A 16,109-nucleotide genomic window follows, 5' to 3' on the forward strand; every position below is an offset into this window, starting at 1 on the left:
TATGCTTTTGAATGGTAGACTAGGACCCATTCTCGTGAAATCACAGGGTCACATGAGGAGACTTACATACCCAATTCACCATTGTATCTAACTTGAATGGTGTGTATATAAATGTTTTGGTTTTGGCCTCTGAGGTCACATATCAATCTGTGCCCTATGAAGTATTTTATTTTGATGACAACATTGCAGTGAATACACAGAGTAATATCTTAGTTTAAAGTAATTAAGGAAATTGTTGGTGTTGAAATAATAAAGTCTATATAAGCCATTCGGATTTTATATTTTTTCTTTGGCTTGAATGATTACACCCTGACTTAATACAAGAGTATTGTACAATGTTTTCAGAGCAGGTCAAATTCAAAGCTATTTATATGATTTCAGCTGGAATCGACACTTCTAGAATTACTATTTACTTTGCTATTCGTTATATGGCTGGATTACCTGATATACAGAGTAAAGTTCAGGAGGAAATAGACAGAGTTGTTGGTAAGATTTAATAACATCAGTCTGTCTGTCTGTCTGCCCATGTATCCTTTATTCTGTCAATGTACTGGGTTGTTTGTTTTATGATTGGGCAACCTGATATACAGGCTAAAATTCAGGAGGGTATTGGCAATGTTGTACGTAAGATATTGTCAGTCTATTTGTCCATAAATCTGTTATTCTGTCATTTTACTGTGTCATTAGTCATTTGAACCAATCAGTGACCATCTGGTTGTAAATGGAAGTGATCTCTGGTTTAATTGATCAGTTTGACAGACCAATGACTGATCTGAAACTTACCTTGACCAATAACAGATCACAATTGTAGTTGCATGGATCAGTTTAAGTAGAGTCAAAGGCCATATTAGTTGAGTTTTCGTCTGGCCATCATCTTTTTTCGCTTATAATTCTGTTTTCTTTTCTTCCAAAATATGGGCTGAACTATATAGCAGTACTAATTAATATGACTTTGCTTATAACATCTCAATTTTAAATAATATCACCCCAATTAAATGATAGAATCAGATATTTGTTTTCATAATAGATTAAATAGTTCAATTTATTAAAAACTAAGAGCTTTTTTTGATTGTAAGACCAGTTTATACTCTTGAACTTAAAATCTTGCATTATAACTTAGAACTTATTTCTTACTTGTGCTGAATTTTACTTAAGGAGGTAGACCTAGGTTAAAAGGGCACAACTCTTACAAATCATTGGAACGTTTTTATTCAGTATTTTACATCAATATCATGTAATTATCTAAGTAACTTAGTCTGATTTCATTCTGTTTCAAATGAAAGCTTGATAGGTTCTTGTGAAATTGAATATGATACAAGCATATCACTGATTTCAAGAGTTTCTTACCCTAGGTCTACCTCCCAGATTCCAACAAAATAAGAATCACTTTTTGACTGAAACTGACAAAATTGTGATAATTGATGCATGCAATAATTTCTGCAGCTTCACTATGAGGAAGTATATAGGCATTTACAATTTTCTCTTTTTTTCAATAATAGGAAAAGATAGACTTCCAGCACTGAAAGATCGAGATGCCCTGAGTTATACAGAAGCTACATTACATGAAGTGATGAGATTGGGTACAGTTTTACCACTTGGATTGGCACATGCTACGCTCTGTGATACACAAGTTGGTAGGTTTTAAATTTAAATTCTTTGATTGGTGGATGATATCTAAGTTGTGACATTTGGGTGGGAGAAAGTCCAAGAATGAAATTCCCAAATTTATTTCACAGTGTGAATTTACAATATTTATTACACTGGGATAAAATACTGCTATCTTTGTAATAACTAGAGTTATTAAATCTTACTGATTACTTTTTGTTTTATTAGGAGTTTGTTTTATAATCTAGATCTGGATTAATTAGGAGTTTGTTTTAAAATCTAGATCTGGATTAATTAAGTCTGAAGAAGCATAAATAATCAAATATTTGTTAAAAGAAGAAGATATTTAATATTAAATTTTTTTAATTATTTAATTTTTTTTAGTAGCCATTGAATATCGTAGAGTTATTCCTCTTTGCCCACAAAATGTACCCTTGCTTCAAATAGACGTCAATGATTATGTTTAAGTCAAAGTTTATTTATTATTGTCATTCACATTTGTACAAAATTTCATCAAAACATATTCAATGGTTTAAGGAGGTGATTTTTATGTACCGGTAAATGACTTTACCCCTAAGTTGGATTATCTCCCATTGCAGTATCAGTTAATAATCATCTTTCTATAAAATTTGATCCAAATCCATTAAGTCGTTAAGTTGTGCATTAGATATTTTTTGTTCAGTCTAGTATTGTTTTATAGATTTATAGAAAATTTATCAGATTTTTTTTAAAGTAGACCAGGCACTTACATCTTATAGTATGGGAACAAATATCTACAATTTGAAAATTTAATGGATCAATATACCACACGGGTGAATTTGGTATCATTATGAAGGTATTAAAAGACACTTCAGTTAAGGTCTGTTGAAGATGGCTATTTGACCCGAAAGTTGTAAGTGAGACACCGAAATTCAATTAGCATCATACATTCATATTTTCTTCCTTCATGCACATCTACATATGATGCCTAACCTTCCTATATCACATCAAAACCCATTTAGAAGTTGTGCTTGCAGGATACGTGCTACAGATGGACAGACACACAGTATATAATAAGAGCTATAAGAAATGATTATTTCATTGTAGGTGGATACGACATACCGCAAGGAACCACTGTAATGATAAATCATTGGGCACTGCACCATGACCCGAAATACTGGCCAGATGTCAACAAGTTTGACCCAACTAGATACCTTGATCAGAATGGTAAACTTGGGTCCAAACCAGAGAGCTGGCTCCCCTTCTCAGCGGGGCGACGTGTCTGTCTGGGAGAAACTGTGGCTAAACCAGAACTTCACCTAATCTTTGCTTCTATAATGCAGAGATTTAGATTTTCTCTCCCAGAGGGTGTAGGTCCAGAAGTGGAAATAGCTGGTGGAGCAGGATCAGTAAAACCAGCCTCTTTTAAAGTTATTGCAAAAGAAAGGTTATAAACAATATCAGTCCATGTTTCTGTCTGTCAGTCCTGAAATCTTCCTGATTTTCTGATGCTTTCTATTATGTGCTTAATACATGTCATATGGAATGTACTTTACTTGTGAACTAGATTAAATGCTGTAAATTAGGAAATTATTTCAATGTTTAGGTAAAAATTGTAAAAGGTTGCTATCACAATAACAAAATCTCTTTTATAGATCTGTTACTTTGCATATTGTGGCCAACAACAAAAAAATTGTATCAATTTTTCAATGTACAGTGTATACATGTTTAATAGAGAGAAATACATGGCAGAACTTATATTATATGCTGTATCATACTGAGATATCAGTATAAGGGCCTCTAGAACAAGGGCTGATATTGATTGAGGATGATACAGCATATGATAAAGATATTGCAATGCAATATACACTTTTTCATGTATACAAAAAGACAATTTTTACAGAATACAAAGTGTCCTGCTAGGAAAATGATAGAGAATTCCAAGTCAGGTGCGATAAAAGGGTGTGACCTAATCAGATGTTTAAAACTGCAGTATTTACTACTATATTTATATATATAAGTGTAGGGATTTAGAACATTTTTATATAATCAGTCTTTGTTATAATATTGTAGTTTAGAATACAAAGTACTGTAAATGTATTGATTTTCATGGTCTCTTAGTTTGGTAGATTCTGTCAGCTGAAATTGTGTTTGCCTGAATATAAATTTCATGGTTTAAAAAAATTTGCATTTTCAAGTGTTGAAAATTACTTTCATAAGTACTTTTTCCACTCTTATCTGTCCATGGCAAACACAGCGAAAATTAGTAAAAGTGATTTGGGATAAATACATTTTGTATGCATATGTAAGATTCCAACATTAATTTAAATCATTCAAACTTCGTGTAATTTTCATTTACATGTACATTGAAAATGTGCACCTCCTATTCTGGAGAAATTTGACAATTTTTTCCTATATTTTAGGAGTCTTTAAGTGTAATTGTTTGTAAGAATCAGGCAAAATGGGAAAATCCCCACTGATCTGACAATATAATATCACTCAAGGATACTTTCTCTCCTTGAAAAGACCATTATTGGATCTCTGTATCATTGGATTTGCTCAGAAATTTTTCAATAGAATCTTGAGGCTTTTGTCGGAGTTATCTGCCCTTGAAATGTTCATTTTCAGTGCATTTCATTGACTTTGTAACACAAGGATCCAGCATGATATGGAAAATCTTGTCTGTTGCTTGATTCTGATGGTTAAAAAAGTCAAATTAAACAATCAAAATGGCGGATTTTTTCATATCATGTTTCACCCACTGCCTGATTCTTACAGATACTGATACTTATCTTCTTTATTTTGTAACTTAAAGTTGTGGACAGTAACTAGCAAGTGTAATAGATAATTTAAAAGGATCAATAAAAGTTTTACGTACATATTGGAAATGTATACATCCTTCTATGGCCGGCCAATATTAGGACATATTCTAATTGAGTTTTTCTGTCAGGTATCCTGAAGGCTGGGCTTCACTACTTCCAACTGCTAACAAACATCTACTTACTCAATCCCTATAAGGGGCGGTTGTGCGAGATCCGTAAGGATAGTCAAGACCGTGAAAACCACCAATCGGAATCCTTCTAGGCAAATTATTATTAAATATGAGGTTACTTGTTACTGTTGTTAGTCATTTTGAAGCCTTTTGTACTTTTTGTCACTTTCCAGTAAAATTTCTAGCAAAGAAATGGTGTCAACATCCTAGAACAACTACCATTTCTTTGAATACATTCACTTTTGCATAGTTTACCGTAAAATTATGTGAAAATATAAAGTTGTTTCTTGTGTTCTGGATGTAAACAACCATTCTCAGCATTTTTTTGTCATGATGATGAACTAAAGACATAATTTATTTTCTTTATATGTATAGACATTCATATTGAATATTTTTGTATTACAACAGAGTTGATGGTGTCATTATCATGGTTTACTTGGTGAAATTGGTTCTGTGTTTTCATTCCTTGTTCTTTTTTAACCATTAGAGGCTTTCACTCCACTGCTGATGCTTCTTTAATTTTTTTTTGCCAATATTTCAATACTTGATTTGTTTTTACATAGAAAGTGCTAAACACTGTATACTTCTTGTGCTTTATACTTTTATATCTGTAAATACTTTAATTTCTATGAAGCACTTCTGCTTTATTAAGCAACATTGTCCCTTTTGTGTAATCTAACTTGCTATTTTAGCTTTGCCCTCTAATTTCAGAACTACTTTCCAGGTATCCCAATACACTAAATGTGAATTACAAATGGTACTTATTATCAATTGATGACATTCAAATCAATTGATTTCATATTATAAATTTTAATTAAGAAAAAAGAATTTTCCTTCTTGTTTTTTTTTATTGTTTATTTAAGATTAACAGACCAAAAGTTGTTTTTATCCAATAACCACTAAATCAAACCTTAAATGTATTTTTTCCTAAGTATTTATAGAAGGTGTATATATCAATTGAGTTAAAGTATATCAATCCTTATGGCGATGATTATTCAAAATATTATAATGATTGAAAATGTTAAATTCCACTCTACTAAATTTTTATGAGTTATCTTTCTTTTGATATATTTTTCTATTTTTTTGTCGAAATAGTTTTAGTTTATGTGGATCATTATCTTATTATTATTTAAGGAGTTTATAGCATAATTATAATAATAAATATGATGTTTAATCTGAGTCACTAGTATTTCTTAAGTTTCACTGAGAAAACATTACTGTTAAAATTAATTTCTTACAAAACACATATTTTGTTTTAGTCATTTAACTCATCTGGTCATAACCATTACTTGGTATCTGCCGTCATCTGTCGTCTATTTACAATTTTTTAAGAATCTTCCTCTCAGAAACTATTGGAGAGAATTCAAAGGAAAATGGTTCCTTTATGTTATCTTGCACAAAATGACTATTGGGATTTTTTATCCATGAAAAAAATATGCCTCTTACTACTGAAAGAGAACATAGGCATACATCTCCAATACCATGAGAATTAGTTTAATTCAGCACAATGAGATCTATCAGTGGTTAAATTTTCGTACGAGTCTGTTCCCCATTTTGGACATTTTTTTGTTGCTATATTTTATGTGATTACTTTCAAAAGTATCTTCTGTAAAAGTACTGGACAGAATTCAATGAAAGTTGATACGACTGTTTCATAGGGTATTCTGCACAAAATGACTATTGGGATTTTTGATCAGCAAAAAAGAATAGCTGCTTCTACAATGAATAGATTGTAGCTTATCAAGCCAGTGAAGCCATTCAGCCTCTAGTTAGTTAATTTTTATATGGATAAGATAGGAAATGGGTTTGTATTTTGAGTTCCTGAGCCATTAATAATGAGTATGTCATATGGGTGGAGTTAAAAATTCCCACTTTGAAAGACTTCTCACACATAAAGCTGCCATGAAAACTTGTGGAAAATGCCATTTCTTTTTGGGATTTGTTTCAAGTACTGTAAATATTGGTACTCCTTTTAAACTGATGTATTATTAGGGTATAATGTTTTTGTCCTGTCAGTCCAAGAGAAATTATCCACTCTTTTTCTCTAAATGATGTTGATTTTTGGTATGTGAGTATACCACCAAGTTTTATTCAGGCTATTGATTTTTACTAACATAACAGCCCTTGGATTTAAAAAAATTTAAAAAAATTCGTAAAAATAACAGTTTTACACTCTTTTTTTTGAAAACCTTGCAGATATTAAGCTGATTTTTTAAAAGTGAGTCAACCAACCACCATGAGTTACAGATACGTATACGTATAGTTCTGCTCTGCTGATTTTCCATGAAGCGTTAACACTGTAACACATACACACAAGGAACCTGTACTTGAATACATTGTCAGCATAAAATAAAGGTTTGTTTTTGCCTACAAAAACATATGACTCTCTCTATTCCAAAGTCCAAATGAATATAACTTTCACAAAATTCAGTGGGACACATATTCCTGGTAATGTGCACAACTAAATATAATGTCCTAATTACCTGAAGTTTCATGAAATTTAGTGCTGTAGTTTCAAAGGAGTTGCCTAAAAACAGTGTTTACAGGCAGACAGGGGAAAACAATGTGTCCCCAAACCAAGATAGGGGGGACATCATAAGCATATTCCAGTATCAAAATTCTGATGATATTGCCCATATTTTCTCTGCTTACAAGTCTTCTGTTTAATCTATTTTTGTTTGTTCCTTGTTTGATTTTCTTCTTTTACGGAAACCTTCTGATAAGGCATTGTGATGTTATGTGTCATTGTCGGATCCAAGGACTGGCGTGCCGCTGACTGTTGCATCAATGATTAGAAAAGCTCTTTGTCAACCAGTAGTAATATTATCAGGTTGGCCTTATTTTCCCTACGGCACAATTATTACAATAAAAAGAAAATATTTTTTTATAATTTATTTCACTGCTGTAACATGAAAAAAATAAACAATTCCAAATCAAGTAAGTAAATTCTACAACATGATGCTACAAAAACAAAGAATGAAAAAAAAAGAAAAATCATAAAATTATATTAAGACAAAAAAAACTATAATTCTAATTTCAGTATTTTATGGTGACACCATTATTTCATAATAAAAAAAACCTTAAAAAAATAGGGCAGTAATGGAACTTAAATTGATAGCCTGCTTCATAATGGTGAAAAAAAAGGGATGGCAAAAGTTCAAATTCATTTTGGATTTTTCTGAAAATTGAATTAAACCTGTGTTTTATGGTACTAAACAAATGTGCAAAGTTTAAAAACAAAATCATTCATCCATTCTTAAGTTATGGTATCATCTGAAAAACGAGAGGGATGGACAGACAGACATGAAACTTTTCGAGGGTATCACAATACCTTGCTACTTCAAATGGCAGGGTATAAAAAATGAATTGTAAATAATTTACCAACTTCAGCACAAAGAAAGTATGTAGTTTTATTACTCATTATCCATCCAAAGTTAACCAAAAGATCCTTTCTACATTCAACTTATGGTACCCCCAAACAAATCATAAGGTGTCATAAATGCTGTTTTTTTTTATTTAAATAGTAGTCTTTGTAAAAATCAGACAGGTGACTCATGCATGTCAAAAACCCACCAAATTCAGTTTCATTTCTTGTTCAGAAACAGTTACTTATCACATAAGCAGTCTTAGTTTTTTCATTGGTGGTTGTGCTTTAGAGATCAAAATTATATAGATTGTACATGAAATTGACACTTTGCAAGAGTTATCGTTCTTGATTTGGTTCCATTTGGTTGATTTTAGTGGGAGATAAATGTATGGTTTTCTCAAAAGTGCAGATCTGAATACAGAAATGATTACCATTATGCAAAATTGCAACAAAAAATATGGCATATGTAAACTGAAAAACCATCCTTTGTTCAGTGAGTTTTTCTACACCATGAATCACTATATAATTGCCAGTATCTGAATTTTATATGGTTGGTACCTATTTATAATTATTTTTTCTATGTATACTTTCTGAACAAAAATCAAAAGTATACACAAAAAAAGATAGAGTTTCAATATATTTTCCATATTTCATATTGTTGTGGCTATAGATTCAGCAGGGTTTTTCTTGTGGTAACAAAACAGCATAAAACGTTTTAAAAAGCTCTAGTGTCACAAGTATACTTTTTTATTTGACAAAACATCTTATTGTTTCAATAAATCCTGTGAGTTCCTGGGTAGGGTTCTGAGGGTGAAACTGCCATTTTGTTTGAATATTTTGTTTAGGGTTATACATGTATTCATTTTCATTTTTTTTTATACTGAAAATTTAAGCTTATGACAAGATTTATTAATATATTTTTGTGTTAAAAAGGTGACTAAATACAGACAAAAAAGATTTAAGAGTTGTCACAACATATATATGCCAAAATGACATTATGTTATGCACGGATGGACGGGAAAAATTTATGTTGGCAAAGTAAGCATACATTTTTAAAATTATATGCAATATCCATACTCAGTTGACTAAGTTTGTTTTGTATAAACTAAACATACCCTTCTTGTACATTATTTAGGCAAATATGAGCAAACAATAGCATGGAACACCCTTTTCAAGATCTCTAGATTTGCTTCTGACATCAAAGAAGAATTTAAACAAATAACTTTAGGAGACAACACAATTTTATATTGAGGGGAGGACTTGGAAGATTCATTTTTACTATGTTAACAGTTTAATACACTATGCACTCACATACATTACTTGCTTACTGCCCTTCAGCCTGCTGACATGTAGGGCAATATTTCACACAGATTGAATCACATTCTTTATTTTATTATATGTTCAGATCAGGGTGATTTGAAAGGTTCAAAATACTTTTTATTCCTCTCATCTTCAAGATCAAAATATTTGTATATTTTTTTTTCAAAATCAAAAGGTTGTCCTCTTAGGTAACCAAATTTTCATAACTATGATGCCATTGCATTTTTTTTCAATTGGATTAAAATAAGTTGGTTTTAAAAAAAAAATGGACTACACATTGTAATAGTCATTACAGAGAAAGAATACACTTTAAACCAGTAAAAAAAGATATCAACAAGGCTAAAAAGTACTTTTGACCAGCAAATTACAACATATAGTATATATATACCATAGAAAACAATCAACTGAAAATGTATTGTTTATATTAATAGTTAAATCTATTTAAAAATACAAAAAAAAATATGGAAAATAGTGAATTAATATAGAGAAAAGGATTCTCCTCCATACTGGCACTGCCTCATAGGACAGATTTTAGTAAAAGCAAATTGTTCATGTAATCATTCAAGTGTTTTGTATTTTTCACAAAAAATAAAGTAATTTTAGCACAAAGCTCCCACTAATCTTACATTTACATGATAGAGATTCTAATTTTTTCATTGATTTTGGAGGAGTCTCCCCCTTTATGTGAGAGGGTCAGTAGGTATGTAATATTTATAAGCTGTGTACCTCCGGGTCAATGGACCTCACAAAATAACAAAAACATAAGCAAAACTTGTCCTGTTGCAATATGAAGAAATGTTGGCCAAAGTGAGGGTATGTAGCATTTAATTAATTTTTAAAAATTGTTTTCAACACAATTGCATATTATTTCAATAGTTAGCTGTTTATGGCTCTTATTTTGCAAAGATCTAAATCAGAATTAGGTTGATAATAAATTTATTTCAAACTTTATTTTTAAATAAAGTGTGAAGCAACAGTAAAAAGGGGATACTTATTGTATAAACAGATCTTATTTATTTATAATTATAAAGGAATATTTACAAGATGTAACTATATATACATTACATATATTTTCAAATTGAATTTTTTAGTTTAACTTTATTTACATTAGAAAATAACTTTTTTATCATAAGTAGGCAGGATAATTGAACATTTTATTTTGGATTATCTCCCATAGACCAAAGATTGGAAAAAATTATGTTTCAGTTCAAATAGATGAAAAATGTATCTTTACGATTGTATTTACCATTAATGCTTCCTTTTTTAAAGATAATGGAGATGCATTTACACAGTGCATCTCCATTACAAGAGGTGTGGTGAGTTACATCTTGTGAAATTTGCAAATGGACCTTAAAATTAGTTTAAAAAAAAGGACAAAAGTTAAGTTAAAAATGGACAGGGCAGTTTGAACTTCATGAAGAATATTTTTATCAGAATCCTAATTTTGTATTTAACCACATGACTATCAAATGCTGTAAACCAACTAACAAATGTATCTTCTCATGCAAATTATTTTTGTGAGACAATAACATGTGAAAATAAATTGCACCAGATGAGTTTCTTTATAACAGAGCACATAACTGAGTGTTAGAAGCAAACTTAAATGGCCATAAAATTAGATTTCCATCCTGATTTGGGAAAATAAGAATCTGCTAAAGTAATATAGCAGTTGTTCCTTCACTACATGTAACAAACTTTAATTGTCCATATCTGGTTCTAAATGCCAAACAAGATGGGCTGTAAATTCTAAACGATTGCCAAGTTTCTTCATGCATTTCCTGCATGTAAATGGATCCCCTTCATCAGCCGAGTGAAGGGAGTTGTGCAACAAACACATCGTGTAGTCCTCAAACCAAATACAGCAATGCTCACATTTACTCAACTTTTTCTCCTTCTCCTTGGAGAGTGCCTCTTCTACTGGTCCCTTGTTGTCCGACCTTTCACTAGTTACATTTGATATATAAGGTGCAAAAGTCTGTTTACTTGTCTCAGACCTATTAACAGGAACTGGATTATTAAGACCACTGCCAGAAGCATCCTTTCTTTGTCTCAGATTTGGTGTCTTCATAGCAATTTTATTCCTCATGGCAACTTTCATTGCCTTGTAACTAGCTGGACCGAAGAGCTTCATTTTGATTCCTTTATGCTCTTCAGGTGGCCTTGTCAATAAATTTTGAGCAAAATCATCTTCATTTAGATTATCTTGGTCATCTTGCTCAGCGGCAGCAATATCATCAACATATGACGTCTGAGCCTCAGGATCATCAGGGTCCTCAGGCTCTTTCTTTATATCTGAGGGCAGAATAAACATATTCATACCGTCTGAAACAGTCCCTCCTCCCTCCATTTCTTCCTCATTTTCCTGGGTTTCCATCTCCTCAGGTTCCTCTGGCTGACCAACGTCCTGTAGATACCTCAGAGGGTAACTACGTACAGGTGTCACTGGTTTGACACTAGGATTAATGCTCTTGGGTACAGAAACAGCTAATCTAAAAAAAGTTATAATAATTAAGATATAAAGTATAACCATGGACCATTCCTATTGGAAATACCTACTTAGTCAAGACCATTGCAGGGATTTCCAACGTTTTGGTTTTTTACCCTGATATGGACAGTTGTTACAGCCTTCCTTTTTTGACTAATGCCCAGATTTAATCAGTCCGATACTTCAGGCCTTAAAAAAACACTATTATGTCTCCTGTCACCTATTGTCCATCCTTCATACCCCCTACCCCAAAGTTTTTATTTGTGATATTGAAAAAAGAAATAATTAAAAAGCCTGCCAACTGTCTTACAGAGAAAAAAAAGAAGAAAATAAAGCCAAAAATTTTTTTTTTTCTAACAAAGAGAAATACTGGTTGTTCATATTTAGAACCAATTGTAAACACACATGTGAGTGTGCTCTTAGCCATTACATGTGTAGTCTTTGTAGATTTGGTTTATATTGTATTCTGAGTTTGGTATCACACTTATTTCATTTCAAAATTTAAAATAAAAATAAATTCCACAAAATGTGTACAAATTCTGTGGAATTTATTTTGCATCTTCAAACAACTTTCTACAAAATTACCAAAATTACAGAAATGTAGCACCTTTTGAAATTAACCAATTATATGGTATAAGTCAGATGATTGCTCCAATTATTGTGTTCTGCTACTTTTCATAGACATGAATTTATGTATGTTTAATTTTTGTATATGTAACTTTTTGTTTTAAAAGTAGTCAAACAGTGTAAATGTGACTTACTTATGAGTTTCATCAGAGACACATCCATTTGCACTGGCTATTTCACCTGTTTTCTGTTGGTGACTTTTATTCATTATCTGTATAAGCTCTTCTGGTGCAGGTTGTGGGCCAAGACTGAATTTAGCCAGACCAATCATTGGTATGTCTGGGTCTTGTTCAGTACCAGGTTCCTGTTTTATTACCATCCCTCCAGCAACAGCAGGGCCCTCGTTTTTTCCATAGATGTTCACATGGGAAGTCTTGTGGCTGTGAAGTTTTGTGATTTCATCAAACGCTTCACCACAGCGGTGACAGGTGTAAATGGTGTTTAAACCATGTGACTGTTGTAAATGAGAATGGAGAGTTTGACGTCTTAAAAACTTCTGGTTACAAAGTCGACATGTGTTCTTCTGTTTTTGAGGCATGTGAACTTTGAGATGCTGTTTAACATGATCAGATCTTGTAAATCTCCTCCCACAAATATTACAGGCATATGGACGTTCACCACTGTGAACACGGACATGACGCTGGAGTTTGGATGGTGTAGAATATACCTTCCCACAAACATAGCAATTATGACTCTGATTGGTCTTGCCACGAGCATGTGATGCTATGTGTTCTTGCATTTCATCAGGTGAATTGAACTGTCTAGCACAATACCTACAAATAGGTTATAAAATTGATAATAGTTTAACTAAAAAACTGTTATTCTATTTGATAATGATTGATTAAGGTTTAACATCCTATTCCAGATTTTTTCATGTAATTCAGGATGTGAAAAATTGACCAATCAAATAGACTCCTCTATGTACAAATCTGACAGGCTAAACATGATCTTTAGTGTGATAACTCACAGAACCATCAGTCTGCAGGCATGCAATCCCATTCGGACACATTATTCTGACTACAAGCCAACAAGTCATTAATCTATCCCCTAAATACTGCCTGCTTTTCAGAAAAGCAATGACTACCAATTTGAAAGGTGTGATTAGGCTGGCATTCCATCCCATAACCTATACATGAGGCAAGAATGCATGCTATATATTCCTATTTGAAAAGGCTTGAATCTCCAAATATCGAGCCCTGCAAGATCAATCTAGTATTGGTAAAATATGTACAAGAAATTACCTCCGTTGGTTGTTTCCATTGAGTATGTATTGTAGTTGTGTGGTAGTCTGAGACTGTCTCTTCATTTATTGAAATTAACCTTATTTCTACCTCTAAGAATATCATTTTTCTGTATATATGAGAGAGATGAACCTTTCATTTTAATTATTATTTTGTTTTCAGTCCTTTTGTTTGTTATAGGTGATATGGTTTGTAAATTCTGCATCATTTACTGGTAAAGAAATTCTTAAAAGTGCTGTTAAAGGATCCAATAAAATATTTAAACAACCGTTACCTGCACATGTATTTAGTGACAACTTTTACAGAATACTTTCCGCCACCTGTTCCTGAAGCGGCCATACTTTGTACCATACTATAGTCTCCTTCTCCTGGATCTTCTGTAATGTAATCAGCTGGAGAATCATTCTCCCCAATAATTTGTTGTTCTTCTTCCTCTACTTCTTTTGGTTCTTGTTTTACTTTAACAGCCACTGGTTCTGAGTTAGATTGATCATAGGATTCGGTTGTTATTGTGCTCTGTAGAGAACTGGTTTGAGCAAGCATCCGAGTGATTTCACTCTCCACTGCTGACCGAATATACTCATCTCGATCCATTTCCTGTATAAACATTAGAAGGGATCATCAACATTGAAGGTAAGGGATTTTTAGAGACATCAAATAAACAATCATAAATTTCGTAACATATGATTTTTTAGTCATTTTTCATGCAACCAAATTTTTAAAGATATTTTTCAGAACAACAAATTGAAATATTACCATGGATACAAATACATTTTTTGATACAGGTGGATTTCTTATTTTATAACAGTTATCACATTTAAAGAATGTTAAACTAAGCAGCAATTTTCAAACCCTTATTTTGGGGCTTAATTTTGGTCCCATTCCCAAAAACAGCTACACTCCATATTTCTCAAATTTCAGCAGTGAAAATCCCAACAGACACTTATCATCCAGGAGTCAATGCAATGGAAACTGTAGTGGTCTTAACGTCTGCATCATGGATTTACCGTAAACAAGAATTTTTTTAATATTGTTTAAAAATCCTTGCTCTAATGTATATAGATTATTTTCCAAAGTAAAAATTATTTTCCTCGTTTTCCCAATTGCATGCTTGTTTTTTTTTTACCTTCTAAGAATCATAATCCTTTACATCAATACCAAATTACCAACCATGTTTTTGTGATATGGTATGTAATAAAAACAAAATGGACACTTTTTTAATTACAAAAATACTTTATTGTCCATTTATCTGCCATATTTTTCTTAAACATGTAAAAAAACACTGTGCCCCTATAGAATTAAGTTTAAAATTGTCAAAAGTTCATTTTCAAGGAGTTTTTCTTCCTAGTTCCATTTTTTTACTTCACCTCAATTATTTGAACTTAATCTGACTCTGCAACCATTCTCATCATATTATGTTACTATCCGAATAAAAATAAGGGTTGGTGAAACTATGACTATACTTGTACATCAATGAAAATTTCTTTGCAAATTTGCATCCACTGATGTAGTGACATTTTGGGTATTCTCTACATATTCCAGAAAACAATTTGACAGCAGCTGTGGACATTGTCATTACATAAGGTCAAAATTCTTGGAGAATTGCTTACATGTACATAAATGTCACTTTAATTTTAAAGTCCAAAAAATCAAAATAAAATAACAAATATTCAGTCAATTTAGACATAATTACTGTCTTTTCAGACTAACACGACACTGTTGTCAATTGTTAAACAGGTGTTTTTAGAAGGAACAAAAATTTTCCTCCATCACAAATGTAATAAAATAAAATATGTTGTTAAAATTACCCTTACTATGTTTTGCCTATTTTTTTCTAAACACAGTAAGTTATATCTTATGACAGAAAATTACTACTGAGTATAAATTTCACTTCACGACACTTTTAAACTTTGTCAATAAACATCCCTCTAGTTATGTCAAAACGAAAGCACGTGGCTAGAATAAAAATAGAATTAATCTACTGGAAGCCTTTGACCTGGATAACGCCATCTAGTGGCAGCCATCAGATATAATCGTAATAATCCACTGCCCTTTCGAGGTCACACACGATGATTTGAATGGAAATTGCGACTTATATGAAGATCTAAAACGAACAATGTAAAAATTAACATTGATTTTAAACAATTTCGACCAAAAATCCTAGTTTTTTTTCTATTCCTGAATAAAATCACATTTGATATCGATCGGCGAACCCTTGTCCTTATGCTTAGTGTATAAAACATGGCGGCGAAGGGGCGAGACGACCCTAATACACAAACAGATTTTCCCTTTATTTCAGACTAAATTTTACAAGCACTAGAAAATTAACTCAACAAAAACATTCTAATAAATAGTCTTTGTTTTGAGCGCTATGTTTTAACTGACCTGTTGGAGAAAATTCAATAAAACTCCCTCTTAATCGTGTGGTCCTTTATTACACACTTATACCATCGAGTGCCCTGGGAAGTGGTTACTAAATAAAGAACTGGGATT

At 32.0% G+C, this 16,109-nt stretch overlaps 2 protein-coding genes across 6 annotated transcripts in view; one reads left to right on the plus strand and one right to left on the minus strand.

Moving 5' to 3' along the window:
* LOC148597815 (steroid 17-alpha-hydroxylase/17,20 lyase-like) overlaps nucleotides 1-5,755 on the plus strand; it is a 41,547-nt gene extending 35,792 nt beyond the window's left edge. For all 5 annotated transcript variants that reach the window (XM_088562118.1, XM_088562117.1, XM_088562120.1 and 2 more), the window contains 3 exons: nucleotides 382-486; nucleotides 1,500-1,634; nucleotides 2,692-5,755. In XM_088562118.1, the coding sequence (XP_088418244.1) occupies nucleotides 382-486; nucleotides 1,500-1,634; nucleotides 2,692-3,038 (587 nt within the window). In that variant the 3' untranslated portion in view covers nucleotides 3,039-5,755. The remainder of the gene's footprint in view (nucleotides 1-381; nucleotides 487-1,499; nucleotides 1,635-2,691) is intronic.
* A 1,698-nt stretch (nucleotides 5,756-7,453) lies between these two features.
* On the minus strand, nucleotides 7,454-16,109 carry LOC148597816 (uncharacterized). The gene is made up of 4 exons (XM_088562108.1): nucleotides 16,002-16,109; nucleotides 13,891-14,213; nucleotides 12,510-13,148; nucleotides 7,454-11,752 (listed from the first exon to the last, which is right to left on the minus strand). The coding sequence occupies exons 2-4, from the start codon at nucleotides 14,208-14,210 to the stop codon at nucleotides 10,960-10,962; spliced, it is 1,752 nt and encodes a 583-aa protein (XP_088418234.1). The 5' UTR covers nucleotides 14,211-14,213; nucleotides 16,002-16,109; the 3' UTR covers nucleotides 7,454-10,959.

This window comes from Perna viridis, chromosome 14, assembly GCF_037379345.1.
Source record: "Perna viridis isolate PV_CMFRI_1.1 ecotype Kerala chromosome 14, ASM3737934v1, whole genome shotgun sequence".
Lineage (NCBI taxonomy): Eukaryota > Metazoa > Mollusca > Bivalvia > Mytilida > Mytilidae > Perna > Perna viridis.

Bases quoted from the DNA above. Each gene is read 5' to 3' on its own strand.
- LOC148597816 (XM_088562108.1), bottom strand. From the start codon at position 14,210: ATGGATCGAGATGAGTATATTCGGTCAGCAGTGGAGAGTGAAATCACT. The intron at 13,149-13,890 runs GTAACGGTTGTT...ACCTATTTGTAG, and splicing joins GTCACTAAATACATGTGCAG to GTATTGTGCTAGACAGTTCA. The intron at 11,753-12,509 runs GTAAGTCACATT...AACTTTTTTTAG, and splicing joins GTCTCTGATGAAACTCATAA to ATTAGCTGTTTCTGTACCCA.